General features: G+C 41.7%; 1 protein-coding gene across 5 annotated transcripts in view; it reads left to right on the top strand.

Moving 5' to 3' along the window:
* nphp4 (nephronophthisis 4) overlaps nucleotides 1-27385 on the top strand; it is a 342957-nt gene that overhangs the window by 289826 nt on the left and 25746 nt on the right. For all 5 annotated transcript variants that reach the window (XR_007265309.1, XM_048615154.1, XM_048615157.1 and 2 more), the window contains 5 exons: nucleotides 1476-1681; nucleotides 5179-5405; nucleotides 6696-6885; nucleotides 22675-22752; nucleotides 23910-24066. Coding sequence is in view for 4 of the 5 variants with exons in the window: in XM_048615154.1 (XP_048471111.1) it covers nucleotides 1476-1681; nucleotides 5179-5405; nucleotides 6696-6885; nucleotides 22675-22752; nucleotides 23910-24066 (858 nt within the window). In the remaining variant the exon portion in view is untranslated. The remainder of the gene's footprint in view (nucleotides 1-1475; nucleotides 1682-5178; nucleotides 5406-6695; nucleotides 6886-22674; nucleotides 22753-23909; nucleotides 24067-27385) is intronic.

Raw genomic sequence — 27385 nt, 5'->3', positions numbered from 1 at the left:
GGGTTGGTGTAGACTTGTTGGGCCAAAGATCCTGTTTCCACACCATAAGGATTCTATGATGATTTGTAATTTGCGCCAGTTTCCATTGCAATGATGATATTTGCCTGCGCTCTATTCAGTGTTACTGCATGCTGCCTCAATACTTCATTGGCCTGATCTCCCATGTTATCTCAGCATAAATTCTCTATCCCTTCAGTGAATTAATGAAAAAAAACATGCTTTTACAAAGATTCCTGGATTTTCATTTATATCATCTGAATGGACTTTCCTAATAACTCTAGAGTAGCATTCTCAGTTTGAGTTGAAACATTAATTGTGAACTCTACAATATCTGCATACTTAATTTGAAACGAAATGACTAGATAAAATTAGATCAAGGCAAGAAAGTTTGTCTTAAGATTTGCAACCACCTCTTACGTAGCTAAAAACAGTGAAGTATAAACTTGTGTACTGTGAAATGGGAATATTTACGATTTACATGTCCAAATTTTCAGAGAAGCAACTTCAGTAAGTTTAACACAAAGTTAGGAAGGTGATGCAGTGGGGAGTACCCGTTTTCTGAACCAGAGTTTTTTGGATTTAGTGGCCTGCTCATAATGTGGACAAGCAGGCTGATCATCAGCCTGTTACTCCTTCTGATATGCCTGTGGCAGCCGGTAATAATGGAAGAGTCTCCTTGGTCTGTTATGCTTGATGTGGTGCAGGTCCACTACAGCCTCTGGCAACAGGCTAGAGACCTGTTCTGGGAAAATCTATCAATAAAAACAGACGTTAAGCATATGCTTTGCCTACCTCATGTGCCACTAGCCATGAGAAGACAGAAGAGGAAAAATATAATGTGAAGTGCCAGGTCCATGAAAAGTATTACTAGGAAGTGCTCCTTTGTAAATGGTACCACAATGTAAAGTCTGATAGGACAGTTTGAGAGTCCGTCATCTTAGCAGCTGATGTATCAAACCTTGTCAGTGTTCCTTGGGTGCACGGATGATTTCTCTCCCCTGCCCCACCCTACCTCTGATGGGAAGCAGATATTGTCAGATCTACAGTTTCTCAGTCTCCTGGAATTTCAAAGACAGTTCACCAGAAGCCCTGCTTGTGCCTGTCATTGGGATTCCCATTGAACTTTGCAGTAAAGTTATGCTGCAGTGTGTTAGAAACCTGAAGAAGTGAGGTTATCATAATTTGCTCTGATAATTCTCACACCTCAGAATCTTACAGCAGGGATGATGACAATTTGGCTATTGTGCCTGTGTGTTGAAAGAGCTATCCATTTAGTCTCATTCCCTGGTGCCCCCTGCAGTGTTGCAAATATCCCCTTTTCAAATACACATATAATTCCGTCTTGAATCATCTTTCAGCACCCAACCAGGCAGCCCAATATGGATCATAACAGCTTGTGTTTTTAAAAAAATTCCTCTGTACCTTGTGGGTTTTCTGTAAATTATCTTACAATTTGTCTTCTGTTACTTTTTCAGCTCTTAACATGTACAGAGCACAGCGAATGGTAGACTTGGACAGCGAGCTGGCTTCTGTCCTTTTCTCCAGAGCACGAATTGACAGTTTTGGACAACAAGATCTGGATAGTGATGCGGATATTGTTCGGAAAAGGAAGCTGCAGAGGATGATGGCTGTTCGACAGCTGGAATCCGGTGTCGATCTTAAATCAAAAACCCACACTCTGGTACAATGCTCAGATTTAAGTTCCACAAATGAAGGAATGTAAAATGCATCTTAAAAGGAAACAGGATTTGGTCATAACTGGCTGGGCCATTATTGTTTGTCTGTTGCACAGAAACAGACCCTTCGGTCCAACCATTCCATGCTGACCATAATCTCAAACTAAAGTAGTCCCACCTGCCTATGTTTGACCCATATCCCTCCGAACATTTCTTATTCATGTACTTGCCTAAATATCTTTTAAACATTGTAACTGTACCCACATCCACCACTTCCTCTGGAAATTCATTCCACACACAAACCACTCTCTGTGGGGGGAAAAAAAAGTTGTCCCCATGTCTTTTTTAAATATTTCGCTTCTCCCCTTAAAAATATGCCCCCCTAGTCTTGAAATCCCCCACCCTAGGGAAAACACACCTGCCATTCACCTTATCTATATCCCTTATGGTTTTATAAACCTCTATAAGGTCACACATCAACCTCCTGCACTTCAGTGAAAAAAGTCCCAGCCTATTCAGCCTCTCCTCATAACTCAAACCCTCCATTCCTCGCGATATCCTGGTAAATCTGTTCTGAACCCTCTCCAACTTCATAATATCCTTCCTGTAATAGGACTACCCAGAACTGGACACTGTGCTGCAGAAGAGGCCTTGCTAGTGTCTTGCTAGACTGTTTTAGAGGATAGTTAAGACTCAACCACATTGCTGTGGGTCTTGAGTCATGTGTAAGCCAGACTGGATAAGGACAGCAGATTTCCTTCCCTAAAGGGCATCAATGAACCAGACGGATTTGTCGCGATAAATGATAGACTCATGGTTACCATTACCGAGGCAAGCTCTCAATTCCCAGGTTTAATTCATCTAACCTAAATTCCATCAGTTGTTGTGGTGGGATCTGAACTCATGTACCCTGAGCATTAGCTTGGGCTTCTGGATTCCTCAGGCAGTCATTATCCCACTGGGGACCACTGACTCCCGTCGTAACATAGCCATCCAGTAATGGGTAATATGATTCACTATTGAAATGTGTATTTATCTAAAAGGTAATTCCCTGATGCTGCGCTGTGAACAAGGTGCAAAATCTCAGGACATTTTGTGTGTGTGTGCACAGTCAGTGATTCTTATCTTATTGCTCATATAGTGCGATGGCCGCTTCCCAAAATGTCCTCACCCCGAGGGTTAAACTAAGTATTTTCTCCTCTCTTTTTGCTTTGGTCCGGCAGCTGAGCAGGTAACTGATGTGATATTAGTCTGGCATCAGGGAATGTGGGTCACATGACTGAAGGCCCATTTAGTTTGCACATCAGGGCAACTGCCACCAGTTTCCTTTTATCTGTATAACTCCGCTTTGAAACATATGTTGGATTGCAATAAGCTGTCTGTCACACAATGCGTGCAACATCCTAGTTACCTTTTAATAGGCCAATGTATGTATTTTGGTCCAAACACATTTTTCACCAAGGAAGTAAAGAATATTGAATTAACAGAATGCTATATAAATTGTTTATTGTTTCTCTGATTCCTGCCTTTTCATTCAATTTATAAATAGTGTGAGCAGGCCCAACTGTTCAAAGCAGTAGATCCTTTGCCTGAAATACTCAGAGTTATTTATGACAATTGTCATGTTTGGAATTTGATGAAGTTGCATGATATTCAGCACAGCTTAAATGTGCCACAAATTGACAGATTGCGGTAATGGATTTAAAAGTATTTACTGACATATTTCTCTCTGATCCAGTGATACACCAGTAACACACAAGTGATAGATTTCCCTGTCACTAGTGTGTTACCTACAGGACAGAATTTTAATCTTTACTGCAAGTATTGACATCCCTCCTAGGAACTCCCCTGCAAAAATGGACACATTTCCATGGACTCCCTCCAAACAGTGTAACACTCCAAGAAAGATCCTGTAAAAATTGGCCTTGAAGGGGGTAGTGGGAGTCAGGAAAATTTCCAGGTCAGCCAGCCTGTTTTGGGAGAAAGTTCCAGGTCGAACTGTTTAAAACATCTACCTTGGTGCTGTGGAACATGATCTCAGTTAGAATAAAAAGTGGTCCTTCAGCCCTCATACCTCCTCAACCACTCACTGTCTCCCCACCCCCACATACTCCCTATTCTCCCTAAAATGCCCCACCCCCAAACAACTCCCATGATTCCTCATGCCTTCCATACTAAGCTATGTTCCCCCAAACAATCGCATGATCCCTCCGATCTCCCATGCCCATACGTCCACTAAATGTCATATAGAAGCAATATACCGTATAGTGACTGTAGAATATATTGAAACAGAACTGTTTAAAAAATAGTTATTTATTGAAAAAATTCCACTCTTAATAAAGCTCCTTTCTAATACAGGGCAATAAAAGCTTTAATTGTCCAGTCCCTTTAAAGTTTTAACAGCTGAAACTGCAGGCAATTGAAACCACTTCATCTTGTGTTAATAAACAGTGTGAAATTGATAGCAAAGATTAGACAGCCATTGCTGTCGATCAGGTAGGAGCTGATCTGGCGCCTCAGCTAATCTTCTCATTCAAGACATCCATTAATCTGCACTCAAGTTCCTCCTTGATTGAGAGCTATGGCTGTCTGAGAGAATATAAATTAATGTTTCAGGTCCATGAACATTCATCAGAACAAAGTAATTACTCTCCGCTTGCCTGGATGTGTACAGCTCTAAACAACTCTCAAGAAGATTGACACCGTCAAGTATGAAGGGCCAATATTATGCCTCCAGTGCCAGTACACTGTGGCTGTTATATGTTCTTGCAACTTGCCAAGGCATATTTTTCAGTATTTTCCAAATCCATGACCATCCGACCTGCAAAAGCAAGGGCAGCAGGTCAGTGGGAACACAACCATCTCCAAATTCCCCTCCAAATCGTACATCATTTTGACTTGGAAATATACTGATATTCATTCATTGTCACTGAGTCAAAAACATTGAATTTCTTACTAAAGTGTTGTGGGTGCACGTTCAGCACACAAACCATAGCACGATAGTGATTCAACAAGGTCACTCTTCTCAGGAGTAATGGCCTTTATATGCGTTTCTAGTCATTTTGAAAGTAACATGAAAGTGAATCATTTTCTTTCAATTTGGCAGTCATTTTCTCTCTCAGTAATTATTTGTTGCAGTTTGGCTTAAATGATGAGTTTTAAAAGAGTTTCAATTTTTCTTTCCTCTCTTCTTCCTCTCTTGCTCTTCCCTTGTTTGCTTACGATTCAAGACTAGATTATTATTTGGAACATATTTAGAATATATTTACTGATTATAAATATTTGCAAGCTTATTGCGAGCAAAAGAGTAGGTGAATGGCCTTTTTCTGGTCAATACCATGTCAGAGTTGCCAACTAGTGAGTGCACTTATGGTCCTCAAATGGATTGGGTGAGGAAGTTACCCTGAGACCAAGGAATGGTCCGAGCTCAATTTTTCACCTATTTGCAACCTGTCTGCCGAAGAGATGCCCACACTTGATAATGAGTGTGTTCTTTTTCCAGACAAAACGCGAGGAACAAATCCACCATGAGAGAGACTTGCAGATCATCGAGGCATACCGGGAGCGGATTAAAGCGGAAAGTATCAGCAGGATGTTATCCCAGGCCATCACCACACAGCACACCTTGTACGCCACACTTGGACATGCTGAATTTTTCGAGTTTTCTCTGAAAAATCCCTACAGTGTTCAACACACAATAACCATTGAATGTGAACATCCAGAACTCAGGTATACTGCTTGTTACACAAATGGATGAAGACTGACACAACATTACCATCTGTGACTGCAATACATTATGGGCACCAAGATTATGACTCACTCCCAGCCCTCCTTTTGCTCCCTTTAACCCTCAGCAGATTTTCGCTCCATAGCCTTTGATTTTACCGTACGCCCTTCTTGCCTAAAATTGGAATTAGGATTGAGCTGGGCAAGCAACAGACAGAGAAAATGCTTAAAAATTAATAAAAGTGATGACTGGGCTATGAGAATTTCCCAAGAGCAAATCACAGATTAGGACAGTATCCCTTGAACAAAGATTAGAATTTTCCCGCTGTATTGAATATTGCTGGAGAGAATTTCTGGATTTTTTCCCCCCTTTTATATTTTTTGGTCAGCCATCTTTTTCCAGTTATAGGACAAACAAAGAAATAGCCCACCTTCAAGCTTCTTCAAAAATCTCTCCTGTCCTGGGAACCATAACGTTGATTTGTGATTGCTCTCTCCCTTTCTGTTTCATGTGGAAATATCTTTCTGTAGTGGTGAGAAATTGTAAGAAGTTCTCCTATCAGTATGTGATTTGGGAAAACACACAAGTTGGATCCAATACCATTGGATACAAATCGAAAAGCTCTTGCCTGTACCTCACTCATGTGAGCCTGCTCCAACCACAGGAGATCACATGCAACCCCGCCCCCCCTCTCTCCAACCACCACCACTGCACCAATGTTTGTTATGCTTAGCCTTTCGGAGTGGGGTTGCTGATTGGGAACAGTCATGTTCGCCACAAAACTGGACTGAGTCTGCTTGACACATTTTACCAAGCGTGCTTAAAGCCAGGCATGAATGAAGATTTTCATCCAATCAGTCTGGATTGCACCTAACTTCAAGACAACAAGAAAATACAACATGCTTTCTTTTCTAAAATAAAAACAGACAATGCTGGAAAAACTCAGCTGGTCTGGCAGCATCTGTGGGGAGAGAAACAGAGTTAATGTGACTCTTCTTTGGACCTCGAAGGGGCTGGAAAAGTGATTGTTTTTACACTGTAGTGAAAGAGATGGAGGAGGAGTAAATGGAACAAATGGGAAAGGCAACAGTAGTACTGATGGGAGTGGAGAAATGATATAGTTGAAGAGTTGGTGTTAATGGTAAGAGTTAATAGCAGACAATAGGTCAAGTCTACTGAGATCACTCTTTTTTGCTCTGTTTTCTACTGAGTATTATGCAACAATAAGCTTAACACCAAAGCTTTTCCTTCTTTGGTGTGAATGTTGAGTCTCTGGTTTGTATCTGTTCCAGTGTCATTGTGAACAGCAGAGAATGGAAGCACTTCAAGAACCTCACTAAAACACTGACACCACTGGAAGAGGACATGTTCCATGTTGAAGGAGGAGTGCAGTTTCCTCAGATCTACCTGCGGCCAAAGGAGACTGTCTACATCCCATTTAAATTCCAGACCTTCAGTGCTGATCACTCCATTGCTCCACAGGTGAGCTGAAGTCTGAACTCTGGTAGCTTTTCATGTCTCTAGGTTCCTTTAATCCTGGTTCACTCAATTTTATTCAATTTTAAAGCAGTATCATAATTCATCAAGTGGCTCAGGTGGTAAGGCACTACTTGATATTAATTGAAGATTATTTATATGCTTTCCTTTTCAGTTTCTGGTCTGTGATAATTTTGTAGTAATATTCTGATGTCATATGGGAATTAAAAATGAACTTGCATTTAAATTGCACCTTTCACAACTTCAGAATGACCTAACACACTTCACAACCACTGAAGTATTGTAACATTGGACACAAATTGACCTCAGTACCACAAGGTTAAATTGCCATTGGAGAGTAGTCGACCTGTGATTTCCGCTTGTGACCACTATCCTGATGCCTCTGCTGGGAGATCGATGTTGGTGTGTTGGGCAATGGTAGAAACAGATTCAGTTGTGACCTTTTAGAACGGAGATAAGGAGAAACTTCTTCAGCCAGAGAGTGGTGAATCTATGGAATCCACTGCCACAGAAGGCTGTGGAGCCCAGGTCATTGAGTACATTTAAGACTGAGATAGATAGGTTCTTGATTGTCAAGGGGATCAAGGGTTATGGGGAGAAAGCAGGAGAATGGGGTTAGGAAACTTATTAGCCATGATTGAATGGTGGAGCAGTCTCGATGGGCTGAATGGCCTAATTTCTGCTCCTGTGTCTTATGACATCTGCTAACAATCACCTTGCTGCATTATGCACAATTGATGCCACTGCGACCAGGTTTCTGAGAATGACTCGCATCCTGAGAAGCTTCAGGAGCGGACAGGATCAAATTAGAGAAATAAATCCAATAATGCTTAAATTCCTTGTCAAATCTGATGACCTCCATTTCTGTTTCATCTGTGTGAGAATCAGAAATCTATGAATTGTAACCTTCAGAAAGCAGACAGCTTCAAGTGATTGCTACATTTGTCTTCCACTGCTGATCACTACTTTTGGTTCTCACTACGATGGCGCAGATTACAAGATTTTCGGTGGCTCACTCAAAGTAGCTCAGGGATCACTAAGGAGCAACTCTTGAGTCACAGTTCATTGGAGTTAGAAAACAAGAGCAGAATTAGACTCTGTGCACAGAAGAGCTGTTTAACTGGATTGCTGAGAAGGCATGTTCCATGCTGAGGTTTAATGAGAAGTCAAGAACACTGGAATAGCACTGTGCAGCCAGAGCTCAGCAAGTGTTTCTCAGCAAAGTTCAGAAGGCAACATTAGAGTATTAGAGATAGTAGGAACTGCAGATGCTGGAGAATCCGAGACAACAAGGTGCAGGGCTGGATGAACACAGCAGGCCAAGCAGCATCATAGGAGCAGAGAGGCTGACGTTTCGGGCCTAGACCCAGAGTTAGGTTTCAGAAGAAGTCATGTGCCACTAATACTACAGTAGAGAATAGGCTCTTGTCGTGCAGTGGTAGTGTCCCTACCGCTGGATCAAGAGACCCAGGGATCAAGTCCCACCTGCTCCAGAGGTGTGTAGTAGTAACATCTCTGAACAGGTTGATTAGAAAAATAGGTTCCATAAAATTAAGAGTTAAAAGGCCATGAGCAGTAATTGGTGAGTGCAGCAGGATCAGAGCTTAAACAAACAGGGACACAATACTAGGTGAAGCTCATAATTTTTGAGCAGCTGAAGTTGTGCCTGTAAGTGCTGGAGAGCAGTTTCCAGAATCCAGGGGTCCATAGACCAAGGAAAGAAAGGCGAGTTACCAGAATATGAGTAATTATCGAGGCAGTACATGGTGGAATAGTTCTTGAGGGGGAGTTCCAAGGCTAGGCCATCAAAAGTGAGCAATTTGATTCTTGTCAAGTTTTAATGAAATTTGTCAACCCACTGTGTCACTAACAGTAGTGGGTGGAGGTGGTGGGTTGCTGAGAAATCTGTGGGATCTGACTTGATCACATTTGCTATTTGATCTTTGTGTTGGTCACAATCTGTCTGTTAGCCATATTTGCTTCATTTTAATTTTGTGATGGAATATAAATTACATCTATCTTTGCAAAGTCTTAACCTTTTTTTAAAAACAAATAGTATATGCATGTTTGTTTAAGTTTTATTCATAATTACATTGTTATTCTTTGTTGACTTGAGAAACCTAGCTGACCGGTTACTAAAACTAAATGGGATAATGTCTGAGATCTGTAAAATTAGCCAAATCATCAACCTAGTGAAATGTAAATGTTCTTGTGACCTGTGGAGGACTGGGACCAGAAAGGAATCAGTGCTCTGCCCCAACTTTAGTCGCAACACAATACGTGGAAAGGCATTGTGCAATATGATAAATCAAAGTGAGGTATGGAAATTGTCGTTTTATATTCCCAGCCTAATTTGTCTATAGGTGTATTTCCAAGACTTTTTTAAAAAAAAAACTCTTCAGGATCACTAATGGTGCTTCATATTTTCATTTATTTTCTCATATTCCAGGGAGCTATTTGCAGCCACCTTCCCTTGAGCTACAGCTCTAGGTCAGCATATTGCTGCATTTATAATTGGGTCCTGTTCATGAGCCGACTTGCATGTGAGATACAAAGCTATTCCTTTTCTTTTACTTGTTCTCCAGCAAGAAAAGGCTAGCACATATTTACCATTACAGGGAGCTTCAGGTAATGGTCCAGAATCGGAGAAGTATGCTTTGTTCATTCTTCACTGCTGAACCCAGTGGCAAAATGAACGATAATTGCTCCAAATTGCTAATTCGGTTTTGGTCAGCTACCCCAGCAATGACTGGTAATTGAAGGCTCATGCGATGGAGACAGAGTTATGCTTTACTCTAAAACAGTTTTTTTTCTACCACATATATATTTCAGACCTGACAAGTGACGGAATTTACATTTTTTTTTTCTGGTTGCTGTAATCAATGTGTTGAAGTGGAATGTGATCTACAAGTCTGCCTCGCAATAGTCATGAGTGTCAAACAAAGATGGGTAGCTGGTTTCCTAAATTGCTTAGCTTCTCTCAGAAACTAACAGCATCGAAAATTCCCTCTTTTCATAAAACAGTAAACTTAATTTATATCAGAACTCAAGGCCGCCTTATCAAACCAAATTATTTGATGCAAAAATGTAAATCGCTGGAGAAACTCAGCAGATCTGGCCATAGCTGTGAAGAAAAAGCAGAGAAAACGTAACAGGCCCAGTAATCCTTTACGTAATCAAGGACGCTGAGCACCAGTAGTAAACAGACTCTCAAATCATACACAGAACAAATGAACACTACAGTGGAGACAAGATTTTCATTTCTGAAGAAGGGTCTAGGCCCGAAATGTCAGCCTTCCTTTTTGTCTGATGCTGCTTGGCCGGCTGTGTTCGTCCAGTTCTACACCTTGTTATCTCAGATTCTCCAGCATCTGCAGCTCCTACTATCCAAGAAGTCACATGTTGTCTTTGCAGTCCAGACTAATTCTGGAATAGTGAGCAGCTTTATCGGGTGAGAATAGGACCAGGTAAGGTTTTATATAGTCCGGGTAATTTCGCAATAATTCAACTTGGTGTTCACCATTTCTGTTCAAATAAATGTTCCTTGGACTCAAAATAGAAACAAGGGCCAATCTGGGGAAATGGTCTGGAAGAGAGAGAGAAAAAGCTTTAAAAGGGTCTAGGAAATCAAAGGGTGGCTTAAGAGATTGGTAGCTTCAGAAACATTTTGGTGAATGAAGGGCCAAAGACTGGGCAGTTAAGATTTTGGAAGTGCAGTTGTAAACGAATTGGGACAAAGTTTATTTCTCGGATGGGGAGAAGCTGGAAGGAAGGAAGCAAGGGAATGTGTGTAGAACATGATAGAAAGAGGTGATAGAGATGGTCTTTTGTGAGATTAACATGATGAGAGCATTGAAGCACAGAGATGCTAAAGTCAAGGCAGTAACCTTGAGTATGTGTTGGGGAGGCTATATGGAGGGATTTTTTAGAACCTTCTTTAGAACGGTCATAGAGTTGTACACCTTGGAAACATGAGTACAACTAGTCCATGCCAACCAGATATCCTAAATTAATCTAATCCCATTTGCTAGTATTTGGCCAAATCCCTCTAAACCCTTCCAACTCATATACCCATCCAGATGCCTTTTAAATGTTGTAATTGTACCCGCCTCCACCACTTCCTCTGGCAGCTCATTCCATACACACACCACCCACTGCATGAAAATGTTGCCCCTTATGTCCCTTTTAAACCTTTCTCCTCTCACCTTAACCCTATGCTCTCTAATTTTGGACTCTCCTACCCTGGGAAAAAGACCTTGTCTATTTACCCTGTCTATGCCCCTCGTGATTTTATAAACTTCTATATGGTCACCCCTCAGCCTCCAATGTTCCAGAGAAAATAGCCCAAGCCTATTCAGCCTTTTCCTATAGCTCAAAACCTCCAATCCTGGCAACATCCTTGTAAATCTTTTCTGAACCCTTCCAAATCTTTTCTGAACCCTTCCAAGTTTCACAACATCTTTCCTGTAGCAGCAAGACCAGAATTAAAAGTAGTATTCCGAAAGTGGCCTAACCAATGTCCTGTACAGCTGCAATATGACCTCCCATCTCCTATACTCAGTGCACAATAAAGGCAAGCATACCAAATGCCTTCACTATCCTATCTACCTGCGACTCTACTTTCAAGGAACTATGGACCTACACTCCAAGATCGCTTTGTTCAGCAACACTCCCCGGGACCTTACCATTAAGTGTATAGGTGCTGCCTTGATTTGCCTTTCAAAATGCAGTACCTCACATTTATCTAAATTAAACTCCATCTGTCGCTCCTCGGCCCATTGGCCTATCTGACTCTAAGGTAACCTTCTTGGCTGTCCACTACATGACTAATTTTGGTGTCATCTGCAAACTTACTGACCATACCTTCGATGTTCACATCCAAATCATTTATATAAATGACAAAAAACAGTGGACCCAGCACCGATCCCTGTAGCACACCACTGGTCACAGGCCTCTAGTCCGAAAAGCAACCCTCCACCACCACCTTCTGTCTCAAACCTTTGAGCCAGTTCTGTAGCCAAATGGCTAGTTCTCCATGTATTCCATGTGATCTAATCTTGCTAACTGGTCTACCATGAGGAACCTTGTCAAATGCCTTACTGAAGTCCATATAGATTACATCCAGTGCTCCGCCTTCATCAACCCTCTCTGTAACTTCTTCAAAAAACTCAATCAAGTTAGTGAGACATGATTTCCCACACACAAAGTCATGTTGACTATCCCTAATCAGTTCTTGCCTTTCCAAATACATGTAAATCCTGTCCCTCAGGATTCCCTCCAACAACTTGCTCACCAGTGATGTCGGGTTCACTGGTCTATAATTCCCTGGATTTTCCTTGCCACCTTTCTTAAACAATCGCACCACATTAGCCAACCTCCAGTCTTCCGACACCTCACTTGTGGCTATCGATGATTTAAATATCTCAGCAAGGGGTTCAACAATCTCTTGCCTAGCTTCCCACAGAGTTCTAGGGTACACCTGATCAGGTTCCGGGGATTTATCCATCTTAATGCGTTTTAAGATGTCCGGCACTACCACCTCTGTATTAGGGATGTTTTTCAAGATGTCACTATTTATTTCTCAATGTTCTATTTCTTCTACATCCTTCTACACAGTAAACACTGATGCAAAATACTCATTTAGTATCTCATCCATCTCCTACAGTTTCACAGAAAGGTGGCCTTGCTGATCTTTAAGGGGCCGTATTCTCTCCCTAGTTACTCTTTTGTCCTTAATGTATTTGTAGAATCTCTTTGGATTCTCCTCAACTCTATTTGCCAAAGCTATCTCATGTCCCCTTTTTGCCCTCTTGACTTCCCTGTTAAGCTTACTTCTACTGTCTTTATACTCTTCTAGGGATTAACTCAATCTCTGCCGACTATACATGACAAATGCTGCCTCCTTTTTCTTGACCAAAGGTGTAAAACTTGACCTACTCTTGAGAAAAAGGCAGCGCAGGTGACAGAGGTGTCAGTGGGGGAGCACTTTGGGGCCAGTGACCATAATTCTATTAGTTTTAAAATAGTGATGGAAAAGGATTCCCTACACCAACCAACCTCGCCCTTCACCCTAACAGGAACATACTGTCTCTGGATTCTCATTATCTCATTTCTGAAGGCTTCCTCCTTTCCACTTCCCAGCTGTCCCTTTTCCTGCTAATATCTGCCCCAATCAATTTTTGAAAGTTTTTGCCTAATACCATCAAAATTGGCCTTCCTTTAATTTAGAACTTTAACTTTTAGATCCAGTCTATCCTTTTCCATCACTATTTTAAAACTAATAGGATTATAGTTACTGGCCCCAAAGTGCTCCCTCACTGACACCTCAGTCACCTGCGCTGCCTTATTTCTCAAGCGTTGGTCAAGTTTTACTCCTTTTCTGGTAGGTACATCCACATACTGAATCAGAAAATTTTCTTGTACACACTTAAATTCCTCTCCATTCAAGTCCTGAACACTACAGCGGTCCCAGTCTATGTTTGGAAAGTTAAAATCCCCTACCTTTACCACCCTATTATTCTTACAGGTAACTGAGATGTCCTTACAAATTTGTTTCTCAATTTCCCGCTAACTGTTGGGGGGTGAGGTGGTTATAATACAATCTCAATAAAGTGATAATTCCTTTCTTATTTCTGAGTTCCACACAACTAAATTTCCTGGATGTACTCCCAGGTATATCCTCTCTAAGTACAGCCATAATGTCATCCCTAATCAAAAATGCCACTCCCCATCCTGTCTTGCCCCCCTTTCTATCCTTCCTAATGCATCTTTATCCTGGGACATTAAGCTGCCAGTCCTGTCCATCCCTAAGCCATATTTCTGTAATTGCTATGATATCCCAATCCCATGTTTCCAACCACGTCCTGAGTTCATCTGTCTTACCTGTCGGGCCTCTGGCATTGAAATAAATGCAATTTGATTTTTCAATCCTATCTTGTTCTCTGCTTTGTTCTTGCCTTCCCTGCCTGTTTGACTCGCTCCTTTACCCAATTGCACCAGTCTCAGACTGATCTCTTTTCTCACTAACTCCCTGGGTCCCCCCCTCCTCCCTCCTAGTTTAACTCCTCCCAAGCAGCTGTAGCAAATCTCCCCACCAATATATTAGTCCCCTTCCAGTTGGGTGCAATCTGTCCTTCTTAAATAGGTCACTTCTACTCCAAAAGATTCTGAAACTTTAACTCTGCTTTTTCTCCACACATACTGCCAGACCTGCTGAGTTTTTCCAGCAATTTTTGTTTTTGTTTTTGCTTCAGATTTCTTTGTTTTATCAAAATATTTGTTGCACGCTTTGATATCTTTGTTAATCAAGCCACCAGAATGATGGGATATTTGAGAAATGCCTGACTGACAAATGGCGAGTCTAGTTGGGAAAGAAATCTCTCCCTCAGTAAAGTATTCCCAAGAATACGGATTGTGAAATTAGCTGGACCACCTTACCTGGTCCTGCACTCACCCGATAAAACTGCTCACTATTCCAGAATTATCCTGGACTGCAAAAGCAGCATGTGACTTCTTGTCTCCACTACGGTTGCAGTTGTTCTATGTCTGAACATGAGAGTCTGTTTACTATTGATACTCAAAGTGCTCGATTATTTAAACCTGTCTGTGGGCCCAGGAAAAACTGTAGAAAGAATTGAGTTGAACCACTGAGATCAATTCCTGTTGTAGACATAGAAATTAATGTTAGATCTGCATAGATCTGAGCTATAACATATATAATATCTACTGTAAACCATCTTCTTCAGTTCCTCTACTTTGTTTCCATGACCCTCACCTCCAACAAAAAGGAGCTCATGGATGTCTTTGTCACTAAGATTAAGAAAGTTGACCAATTGCCTCTACTGCTTTCTTCACTTCATCTTGTCCTTTGGGCCAGACTTCTTCTAATGCTGCAGTGCATCATAAACCTGAACTCATGACCATTCCTAGTTGGTCTCCTACATGCTCCCTCTGGGCTCATCTTGTCCATGAGACTGATTGCCTGGCCCTCACATAGACTGATATTGTTAATATTTCTCAATCCTTGCATACAGTTTGCTCTCTCCATCAAATCTGTTGCCATCACCCTTTCCCCTCTTATCTAGCGAGTCAAATCTTTTGCTGTCACTTGTGGTTGCCGTAAGCATTTTTCTTTGACGTCCACAAAACCATCTGTATGAGATTGATGGCGTCTACGCCATGGGCAAGTCCAGTGTCTTGTCAAAGCTGCACGTCTGGTCAGTGAGAAAAAAAGAACCAGAATCACTCGCCTTGCTTGTGTATCAGTGGGTGGTGAATTGGGATCTGTCACCTGCTGTCAACTTGAAGAATGTAATGGCCATTGTCACCTTCACAACCATGAGCAGTTCAGTCTTCTTCTGATCCCTTCTCTTCACTGCCCGTTCTCTCATGCTGCAGCCAATAGGGAAGGGTTATGAGAACACCGATGACTGGGGGCAAGTGATTAGACAGAAGACTTCAACACAGAATAAGGGCCTCCTCCACCTCCAACACCACTCTCCACATACTTTGCCAACTTCAAATTACTGTATAAACTATAAACAATCCGACAAGTCCAAATGGGGCCAGAAGAGGGTAATTAGCAGCTGACCTTTGAATGGGTCCTTTCCGCTGTTGAATGAATAGAAGTAGGCCATTTGGCCCATTGAGCCTGCCCTGTCATTCAGTACGATCATAAAATTTTTACTGTACAAACTTGAACAAAACAAACCCAAGTGATAAAGACTATATAGGTACAATTAAGTTAATGGTTCTAAATGATCTAAGCTGCTGTCTTAAATTCAATCCAGATTTAATGGAGCTTAATATTTTTATTTAACTGCGGCTTTGAAATGTACTCATACATGGGAAGGAAGTTCCTCTTTATTCTGGGTCTGGCCACAGAAATCACAGCTCAGGTCCATAGTATATGTCTACCAATGTGACCCACTGACCCAAGTATTGGTGTTGCTGGCAGTCACAAACCGGGACTCACCAGACAAACGTGGACGCTCTGTTGGCACCTATTCCGTATTTTAATCAATTTCTCTAGAACTCACTATTTGTCTCCCTAAACTTCGAACTGAATTCTTGGAATGAACAGCAGACTGAATGTGTCCAGCTACCAGGTTATCTTTCTTCATTCTTGCTTATTTTGAAACCAAAACCTACTAGTTTTTCCTTAGAGATAACAAGGTGTGGAGCTGGATGAACACAGCAGGCCAGGCAGCATCAGAGGAGCAATAAAGTTGACGTTTCGGGTCGGGACCCTTCTTCAGAAATGGGAGGGCGATGTTGGGAAAGGTTGCTAAGAAATAAATAGAGAGAGGAGGGGTGTGGCTCGGGAAGGTAGGTGGGATACTGATAGGTGAGTGCAGGTAGCGAGTGTTGGGGATTGGTCAGTGAGGTGGAAGGAGCGGATAGGTGGGAGAGAAGATGGACAGGTTGAGTCAGGTCAAGGAGGCGGGGATGAGACAGAGGGTTGGACATGGGACGAGGCCGGGGGTGGGGAGATTTTGAAACTGGTAAAATCCACATTTAGGCCATTGGGCTGTAGGCTCCCAAGGCAGAATATGAGGTGCTGTTCCTCCAGTTTGTGGGTGGTGTCATTGTGACACTGGAGGAGGCCCAGGATGGACATGTTACCCAGGGAGTGGGAGGGGAAGGGGTGTTTGAAATTGTTTGCGACTGGAAGGTGTTGTTGTTTGTCGTGAACGGAGCACAGGTGCTCTACAAAACGGTCTCCAAGCCTCCGCTTGGTCTCACCAATGTAGAGGAGGCCACATCGGGAGCAGCGGATGCAATAGACCACATTGGGGGATGTATGGGTGAACCTCTGTCTAATGTGAAAGGTTTGTTTAGTGCCTTGGATGGAGGAGAGTGGGGGTGATGTAGGGGCAGGTGTAGCACTTCCTGCGGTTGCAGGGAAAGGTGCCAGGGGTGCTGGGGCGAGTGGAGCGTGGAGCGTGGAGCGAAAGTTCAAGTACCATTTGTAAGCACACAAAAGCATACCAAAACAAGATGAAAATTAACAAGTCCTGCTTCAGCAAACCTAAATTTTACGTTTTTAACCTTGATATAATCTACAATAGAGACAGTTATAGCAGTGTTTAAGAATAGGGATTAGCTGTAGTGGTGAGGTTGACAATGGCAACCGTGATGTCATTCAGTGTTGCAAACCGATTGATATCACACTCTGCTTACCCAGCATACCTCTGGCACACGCTTCGAACATCCCATGTTGACAACCGCACCAAAGTGGCACCGCAAGCCAGGGCAGGAGCACGTGCATACAGTGTGGGTACCATTTTTGAACCAAATTGACTGAAATTACTGGCACTAACTACAAAGCTGAATTTTTGTGGCGGGACCAGTTTTAGTCTGAATAGGGCTGAAAGTGGCATACATGTTCATGAACAAAAATTGAGCATTTGGGTCCCTACTGATTGCCCAGTTAGAAAAATATTATTATTGGTCAATGGAATGTTGGCCAGGCATGGTATGTGTAGCGTTATAAACTTTAAATCATGCAAGATACTGATCTATTTATTGAAACTGTCTTTTTTGAGTGATCTCTGATAATATGGCCTTGTGCCATAGTAATTCCATTACTCTATTGTGCATCAAGGGAGTGCAGTATGATTCTTATTGATTTTCTGGGATATAAGGCTGCTGAAAACTAAGACTAAATTATGAATGAGTTACATGGTGACTTAATGTTGGTGTTCACTTGATAAAAAATGACTTACAGCATGAACATCAACTATTGTTTCCCACCTTGAGAAATGATTTCTTTCCCCCATGTCTGCAGCGGATAGAATTTGTCATCATTTTTAGTCCAGTGATGTAGCAAAACAAATGCCTGGAGCAGGCAGTTACTATGCGCTGAGCTGATCTGATGTGTGTAATTTGATGTGGGTTCAGAAGTACAACAGAAAGCACCGAAAATTCCGCAGAAATCACCTGGGAGGAAACAATTCCAGTGGTGCAGTGAGCTACCAGTGCTATTGAGCTGTGTAGATCAGCTTCAGTACCACACAGGGTGATGCATTTAATCACCATACCATCAGGGGAGACAATATTTAAATGTTAATCTGTTGTTTACTCAATGGAGCATTCTCATTGCAAGTTCTGTTCATCCACGAACGCTAATTTAGTGCACTCCTGCTTTTATTTCTATTTTAAACAAACCTCCTGCTGGGCAAGATCAAAGTTTCCAGAGCTTTCAAAACATTTAGGAAAGTTTGGCAAGTTCAGCCCTCAGTCCAAAGATGAAACGATAGTTTCAAAATAGTGTTATGGTAAACCATTTAAAATGAACGAGTTAACACGCCCATTGAAGTAATATCTGTTGGAATATATACTCTTCTGAGGGCAGATAGCAACATGCACCATTTTCCAAAAACCAACTAAATTACAGTTTGCAAACATCTTCATATAAATGAATTATAAACAGGCAGACTGTGGAATTGTACGCCATGTAGTAATAGTTTGCAGGTAATAAATGTAAAACAATGATTAAAGAAAGGTGGCCAGTTACTCTGATGTCAGTTATTGGGATAAAAAACAAAAGAACTGCGGATGCTGTAAATCAGAAACAAAAATAGAAATTGCTGGAAAAGCTCAGCAGCAGTTCTGAGGAAGGGTCACTTGACCTGAAATGTTAACTCTGATATCTCTCCACAGAGGCTGCCAGACCAGCTTTTCCAGCAATTTCTAGTTATTGGGAAATGCTTTAATCGATGAATAAGGAAGTTTTCACAGTGCAGTTAGAAGAAAACATCTTGTGATCAAAGTCAACATAGTTTAAAGAAAGGTACTCAGAGATAGTAAGAACTGCCAAGGCTGGAGTCAGAGATAACAAGGTGTAGAGCTGGATGAACACAGCAGGCCAAGCAGCATCAGACGAGCAGGAAAGTTGATGTTTTGGGTCAGGACCCTTCTTCAAAAATGGGGGGAGGGGAAGGGAGCTCTGAAATAAAGAGAGGAGGGGTGGGGCTGGGGAAGGTAGGTGGGATGGTGATAGGTGAGTGCAGGTAGGGAGTGGTGGGGATTGGTCAGTGAGGTGTGAGGGGCGGATAGGTGGGAGAGAAGATGGACAGGTTGTGTCAGGTCAAGGAGGTGGGGATGAGAGGGAGGGTTGGTCGTGGAATGAGGCTAGGGGTGGGGAGATTTTAAAACTGGTGAATTCCATGTTTAGGCCATTGGGCTCTAGGCTCCCAAGACGGAATATGAGGTTCTGCTCCTCCAATTTGTGGGTGGTGTTATTGTGACACTGGAGGAAGGTCAGGGTGGACATGTTGCCCAGGGAGTGGGAGGGGAGTTGAAATGGTTCGTGACTGGAAGGTGTTGTTGTTTGTCGTGAACAGAGCGCAGGTGCTCTACAAAGCGGTCTCCAAGTCTCCGCTTGGTGTCACCGATGTAGAGGCGGCCACATTGGGAGCAGCAGATGCAATAGACCACATTGATGGATGTGCGGGTGAACCCCTATCTTATGTGGAAGGCTTGTATTGTGTTTAACAGATTTGTTTACGTTTTTTTGAGGATATAACTAGTAAGGTAGTTGAAAGGATGTTAGCAGGAGTAGAATCCTTGGGGTTTCAAAGGGAATTCACAAAGAAGCCACATGAAAGGAGAGAACAAGCCAAGGGCTCAGAGCTGGGGGTGATATATTAAGCGAAGTTGAAAGTTTTGTTTTAGTGAATAGGAAGCAGAGAGCAAAGAAGAATGGGACATTTTGAAGTTGGCAGGCTTTAACTGATTAAGTTCTGCAGAAATGACTTAGATAAAGAGACCAAGAGTAAATTTCTTTTTGTTTTTTAATTTCCTTGAATGACTTCATTTATTTTCTAATCAACCTGTTCAGAGATGTTAATACAGAAATCTGCTCTGGAGCAGATGGGACTTGCACCTGGGCCCCTTGGCTCAGAGGCAGGAACAGTATCACTGCACCAGTAGAGCCCTACCAAGAGTGACATAGCTAAGTGCACTGATGTACGGCTGAGTGGCATTGTAAACTGTGAAGATGGCACAAAGACACTGCAAAGAAATTAAGACCAGTTAATTGAGTAGATAACAGCTTGGCAGAGAGAGTCTAACTTGAGCAAGTGTGAGGTATTAAATCTTCATTTGAAAAGAAATAAATCAAAGATGGTTTACACTGATTTGTTAAGGCAAGGTCATGTTTCATTAACATGATTGGGTTCTTTGAGTACATAATAAAGAGTTTTGATGAGGATAATGCATTTTATGTAGTTGCATAGATTTTAGCGAAGTTTTTGATTAGATCCCAGTGGCAGCCTGCTCATGAAAGAAAGAAACCCATGGGATCTAAGGCAACAGTCTGTTGCTTTTAGTAGTGTATATCAAACATTTTGACTTCAATGAATGGGGTTTAATCAAGATGCTTGCAGGCGATACTAATATCAGCCACGTGTTTGATAAATGGAAAATATTTTAAACTGCAGGTAAATGTCAGTGGAATAACCTTTAGTGGTTGTTATTGTTGGTGCAGACTTGATGGGCTGAAGGGTCTTTTCTGTGCTGTATGACTCTGTGATTCTGATCAGTTGCAGAAAGCTGAAAAGGCAAGGAAATACAAAATAAATAGTAAGTGTGGAGGAGTATAGAGTGGTGTGGGAAAAATGTTCAGTTTGCCATATAGCTTAAGATGGCATTATTTATTAGCTGTGATACATAATCTCAGAGCAGGGAGGTTATGTTAAAACACTAAAACAGAATAAAACACTAAAACAGAGTAAGGAGTTGCCTGTTAAGGTAGAGACAGGAGGTTTTTTTTCAGTGAGGGTGGTGAATCTGTGGAATTCTTTGCTGCAGAGGGTTGTCAAGGCTGTGTCGTTAGATACATTTAACGCTGAGATAGACAGACCTCTAATCATTAAGGGAATCAAGGTTTGTGGGATAAGGCAGGACAGTGGAGTTGGGGATTATCAGATCAGCCATGATCTCATTGGTCTACCTCTGCTCCAAATCTTATAGTCTTATAGTTGGCATACTGTGTGCAGTTTGTTCGCTGCATTATAAGAAAGATGTGATTGCTGTAGAGGGGGTACATAGGAGGGATGCCAGAGGATGTTGCATGAGACTTTTAGTTAGGAGGAATGATTGGATAGACTAGAATAGTGAATGATGAGAAGAGGAGTAATCAAAGTGTCTAAAGGTATAAGGAGTTAGAATTGATAGGCAGCTCCTTTTTCCCTTGGTTCAAAGGGCCATAACTAACGAGCTATTTAGTGAGGGTAAGATGGAGGCGGTTTAGAGGGATTTAAAGGGAAATGTAATCATCTATGATTGTGTTCTGAAAAATGGTTCCTGAAACAGTTGCGGAGGCAGAAACCTTCACAGCATTTAAAAATGCTTTCAAACTTAATTTTACTGACAAGACTACAGAACGAAAGCTGAAACCTGGGACTCAGTTAGATGGCAATTTCTTAACTGGAACAGACACAATGGACCAGATGGTCTCCTTCCATGTTGTAAATTTATATGGTTCTCTGATTGAAAATACAGCAAAGCAATTTGGAAAGCAAATGGCAAGTTGGCTTTTATTGTGAGGGGATTGGAGTACAAGGATTAGGAAGTCTTGCTTTGATTTTATAAGTCCTTTGTGATACCATTCCTGAATTACAGTGCCCACTTTTGTTCTCTATATTCTAGGAAGGATATACTTACCTTGGAGTTGGAACAGTGAAGGGTCATTTGACTTCTGACTGGGATAGGAGGGTTGTGTGATGAGATGCTGAGTACATTGGGTCCATACTTGCTGGAAATTAGAAGAATGGGAGGTAATCTCATAGAAATGTCAGTGGTTCTGATGGAGTTTGACAGGGTAGTCTCAGACAGGTTGTTTTCCCTGGCCACGGAGGCCAGAACATTGGGGACACAGGCTCAGCAGAAAGCTTTCAATCATTTAGGATGGGATGACGAGTATCTTCAACATCAAAGAGTTTTGAATCTTCGGAATTCAAATGCCACAGCATGTTGTCATAGCACCACCTTTTGATATATTTAAAGCTGGGATAGACAGATTTTTGATGTCTTATGGGAATTATGAGAAATATGGGAAATTAAGGCTTCAGATAATAGATTGTTAAGTAAATTAAAGGCTGAGATACACTGATTTTTAATCAGTAAGTGAATCAAGCGTTATGGGGAAAAGACAGGAAAATGGAGTTGAGGATTATCAAATCAGCGGTGATCTCATTGAATGGCAGAGCAGGTTCGATGGGCTGAATGGCCTACTTCTGCTTCTATATTTTATGGACTATAGTGGGAAAAGGATAGAAGTTGCTAAGGATTATCCATGAGGGACTGCATGACCTATTGTGCTTTTATTTCTTATGCCCTTAAGTTCAAACTATCATTTCTACAATACGTGGTGTCAATCTCAGCTCTGTTAATAAAACTATTCTGAGAGGAGACACCAATCAAACAGGAAGGGAAAGTCACATTTTCCAAATGACAGCTAGTTGTTTACTAAAACAGTACAGATCAGTAAACTCAGATGGTAATTTGAACACACACTTGTCTTTGTTATTATTAGCAACAAGTTAAGAATGTATGTCAAGTCATCATGAGGCATTATTGTTTGCTGTCTCTGGTTACCATGTAGCACTGCTAGAGGCCTGGACTCAGGTCACATGTTGACTATCTTTACAGGAAGTACTACATCTCATAAAGGAAGTGGGGAATGTTAAGAGACCAAAACAAAAATGTAAATATGTATGACTTTGTTTTGTTTAGACTGTCTTGAACTGTTATTGCTATCTTCCTCAGGGTCCAGCAAAGGGGAAACTTGCAAAAAAGAACATCATTAATCAACAGGATCCTAACTCCACAACCAAGAAAATTGAAGTACGTATTATATCATCAGCAGTGCATCTCATTCTATTCCTGTTCTAATTTAGATTCATGTTCTCAAAAATTCCACATGAGGAGTGATAGTGATATTTGAGCTGCCTGTGTTTGTTTTTGGTGAGTTGGGGCTTTGTCTGTCCATGTTACTTACCCATAAGGCCAACCCTTCTTGGTAAACACTTGCTGACCCCCTGGAAAGTCTCTATGGAGCCTCATGAGTCCGTGGGTTTGAGAACCAGTGCCAACTACACTCCCAACTCCACCAAAAACACATTATTATTTTGGTACTTGCAAGTCACAGAATAGTTAGAGTGTAGATGGAGACCATTTGGCCCATCATGCCACCATGGGCTCAATGAATGAACAACTCAATTTGTGCCTTTTTGCTGCCATCGCACCCCACCCCCATAAGCCTGCACATTGTTCCTTGACTTACAATGATCTTTCCATTTCTGTCATCAGAAGCACTTCCTTCCATCTTCCTGTAAATTCTGAAGTTAAGGAAAGAGATAAAACTCACCGCTAAACGTGGTGACTGATTTACAGCTACCCTGACAATGTGAATGTTATATAATTGCAGTGACATTTGGTCACAAATATACAATCTTATTTATTCAGTCACCTAAAGTTATTGGCCCTGATAATAGATGACATATAACATCACTCAGTTCTTCTTAAAGCACTCCATGTACAAACTGCTCCTGTTCAGCACTTACTGTTTCCATATGAACGAATGTCACAGGCATTTTGTACCCAGCAGGCTCCCTTAAACATGACAAGGTGAATGTCCAATTAATCTGTTGTTGGTCGTGTTGATTGAGGGAAGAATGAAGTCCACTGTGTTTTCAAGTGGTGTCATGGGATATTAAGCGTTCTCCAGAACAAGCAAACCTAGCCTTGGTGTAATTTTTAATCTAGGAAACCCCTGGCAGTTCTGTTCTTCCGCACAATTACACTGAAGATTTTATGCCCAAGTGTTGTGGGAGTTGAGCTCATGTTGTTGGACAGAACTCCCATATCCCTGAATAAAGCTGTGAGGATTGCTGCTGAATCTGGCATTGTTAACTTGTAATTTATAATGCTTGAAACACCACGTGAAGTTTTTTTTTAAAAAGACAAAAAAGCAGTGACTGAAGCCAATTGTCTTCTTTCAGGTGATTTTTAAAATTGAAAATCAGAAGCCAATTGCCATCCTTCAGGTGAATGTTGAAGCTCAGCCCTATGTTATTGATCAGACATTTCGCTTTTATCACCCTGAAATGACATTCCTGAAGAAATCAATCCGCCTACCTCCATTGCACGCTCTGTCAGGTATCACGTTATTTGTTCTTTCCAAAATAGTAATTTTATTTCATTCTAGAAATTGACATCAATTGAATTGACTGGCTCTGTGTTGATCCTCTTGTATAAATGAACTGATTGTACAATATTGCCAATTAAATCTTCAGATCCCACTCTGTTATATTGATTACCTCTTCACTGGCATCATTTTCTGTTCCACTTGGTCCGTGATGCCAGCTTGGAATAGGTATGTGGGAAGTTGGCAGTAATTGATGTTAACATAAGAAATGGGAGCAGCAGGTCATTCTGCCTCTCGAACTAGCTCCACCATTCAATAAATCATGGCTGATCTGATTGTGGTCTTGACCTGCCCATCTTCCCCTTGTCAATCAAAAATCCTTTTGAATCAGCCTTGTCAGTGTTCAGTGAAGTGCCACCACTGCTCACTTGCTCGATCACTGGCTCTGTTCTGTGGTCCGATCTTTCACTGTTTTTGTTCTAAGCTGGTCTATTAGGAACTTCCGTTAAATAAGAGGGAGCTTAATTGATCTTTGGAGCATGTGGTACATTTATACTGGACATGAGGTATGTGATTCTCTGATCCTCGCTGTGTTCTCAATTTGCTGATCTGAAATGGTTCATTAGAACCATTGTAATTAAAAGTCTGCTCAATGCAGAGACCTAGGTTTAAAATTCACAGGTAACCTCCTGCCACCCTGCTCTGGCTAACCAGATCTGAAAGGTGTTCTACTCCTTTCTAGCATCCCCTATGCTATTTGCCTCAATGCTTCAAAGTGGTGTTATGTTCCATATTCTGCTCAGACTCTGGGTAAAGAAATTGCTGTTGAGTTTCTGATTGAATGTATTACTGACTAGCCTATAACTATGGAGGAGAAAACAGTTAACGTTTCGGGTCCGGTGACCCTTCCTCAGAACTGTTCTGAGGAAGGGTCACCGGACCCAAAACGTTAACTCTGTTTTCTCCTCCACAGATGCTGCCAGACCTGCTGAGCTTTTCCAGCAACTTTGTTTTTGTTCCAGATTTACAGCATCCGCAGTTCTTTTGGTTTTTATATAGCCTTTAACTATGGCCGCTAATTTGGTGTCCCCTCACTCTTTATAGCCAGTTCCTGAGCAAGATTCATTCTGGCTCTAGACTGAATATCCCCCAAACTGTTAAGTTCCCGATTGAGGAGGGATAAACCAGCTCCCCTTCTTTATTCACTCGGCCCCTCTGTTGGTTGCATCCAGGCTAATTTGAAAAGGATCCTTTCCCTTGTGGACCCTTCTCCCAGGAAGGAAGGAATATGCTTTTACAGGAGGGAATTTAGCCAGTTTTTCTTGCATTAACAAAAAGAGTGAGCTCATTAATTAAAATGCTCAGGAAAAATTAGTAACGCAGCACACAAACACACAGATTATTTAGATTCATATTGCATGGAAACAGACCCTTTGGTCCAACTAGTCCACACTGACCATGTTCCCAAACTAAACTAGTCCCACTTCCCTGTGTTTGGCCTTTATCCCTCTAAACCCTTCCTATTCATGTTCTTATCCAAATATCTTTTAAATGATCAAAATCAAAGCTGCTGGAAAAGCTCAGCAGGTCTGGCAGCATCTGTGAAGGAGAAAACAGAGTTAACGTTTCGGGTCCGGTGACACTTCCTCAGAACTGATGGTGGATGGGGAAAATGTCAGTTTATATGCAGAAAATAGGGGAGGTGGATGGGGCAGGGAGTAAACGATAGGATAGAGCCCTGAGAGAGAGAAAGACAGTTGGGCAGGCAAAGGAATTGCTAACGATCAGGCTGGGAGGGTGAATAGCTGTTAATGGGGACTGTTAGTGACTAACAACAGGGGGTGTGTAATGGCAGGCAATGTGGTAACAAGGCCTGGTGTGTGGGGTGGGGGGCTGGGACATGGGAGAGTTTAGGCCCTAAAGTTATTGAATTCAATATTGAGTCAATAGAAATAAGAGGTGAATCCAATAAAAGCTTATAAGAAACAGATGTGTGGATCAGTATGTGATTTGTTTCAGTGGGGGTCACAGCTAGTACCAATGTTGGCAGTTGAATTCGAGACAACAAGGCAGTTCCTACTATCTCTTGGCAGTTGAATTGATGGTTTTTGAGATTCTTAGTTTTGTAGCCTGATTGAAGTACCTTTTTCCAATTTCTTTTTTTTTTGTAGCTGGTTTGCAGCATCTGGAGTGAGGGGGCTATTTTATTATCAGCCACACAGTGTGACTAGGAGGTAGTTCTTCAACTATGACCTTCACGGCACACTAACGCTTTGAACTGAACACGAAAGTGTTCACTCCCATTAATCCACCGCATTAGAATTGAAACTGATTTTATAACCCCTCTTTTTGTATACTTCTGCTGAATAAAACAGGCACGTCTGCAAGTGGTGGCTTTCTGCAGGGAGGGGGTAGGATATCAGCCCCCCCATTATCTGCCTTTGTTAAGTCCCACCCTGTTTGATGTTTCCCTGATGATTTACATGACATTTCATTGGCTTAAAGCAGGACTTTGCCAGTCACTGAATTTAAATCTGCAGTTATTCTGCAGCAGCGCTCTTTTTAAAAATGCATTTTGAATTAAAAGTAAAGAATGTCTATAAGTACTTTTGAGTTCTGATCCATCATCATGATACCCCATAACTGGAAACATCAGCCTGGATTTTTGCAGAGTCCGGATCAATGTCATTTTAAAAATGGCTGGACCCTATTCTCGGATTCCTGTCTCCATTCTTGACAACAGCAATATTTGTTAGTTTGTGATAAGGGTGTAGGTAGTGACCCAATCCATGCTAAAGGGAGGCATTTCCCAGCATCCCTTGCAGTTTTTGTTCAGTTGGACCAGCTTCGCCATGACTTATGGTCCACAGTCCCTCAGCTTTGTTGCAAATGAGCGTCTGAATTTGGGAACTTTTTGAAAGGTAGTTTCAAAAGTTTTTATTTTACCTATTCCCCCTTCTTGCCCCCCCATCCCCCACCCAGCTACTCCCCATTGGTCCTCATACTCTCCATGGCAACTCGTGTCCCGTCCTTCCCAATTCACCCAGTATACACTTTGTTTATACCACGAGGACAGGGTCATCTGTAATTCTACTTGGCCTCACAAGGAATGTTTCACCAAGAGTCCAGACTAGTCAAAACATGGACAAAAACAGAATTTGCTGAAAAAACTCAGACTTGCTGAGCTTTTTCAGCAAATTTTGTTTCTGTTTCTGTTTTTGTTTCTGATTTTGAGAATCTGCAGTTCTTTCGGTTTTGATCAAAACACGGGTTCAACAGGAGTCCTGTTTGCCAAATGAAGAGATTTGTTCACTTTGCTTGATCAACACC

The sequence above is a fragment of the Rhincodon typus genome, chromosome 31 (genome assembly GCF_021869965.1).
Source record: "Rhincodon typus isolate 14 chromosome 31, sRhiTyp1.1, whole genome shotgun sequence".
NCBI classification, from domain to species: domain Eukaryota; kingdom Metazoa; phylum Chordata; class Chondrichthyes; order Orectolobiformes; family Rhincodontidae; genus Rhincodon; species Rhincodon typus.
The sequence above is the reverse complement of the archived record's forward strand: the minus strand, read 5'-3'. Positions and strand labels throughout refer to the sequence as shown.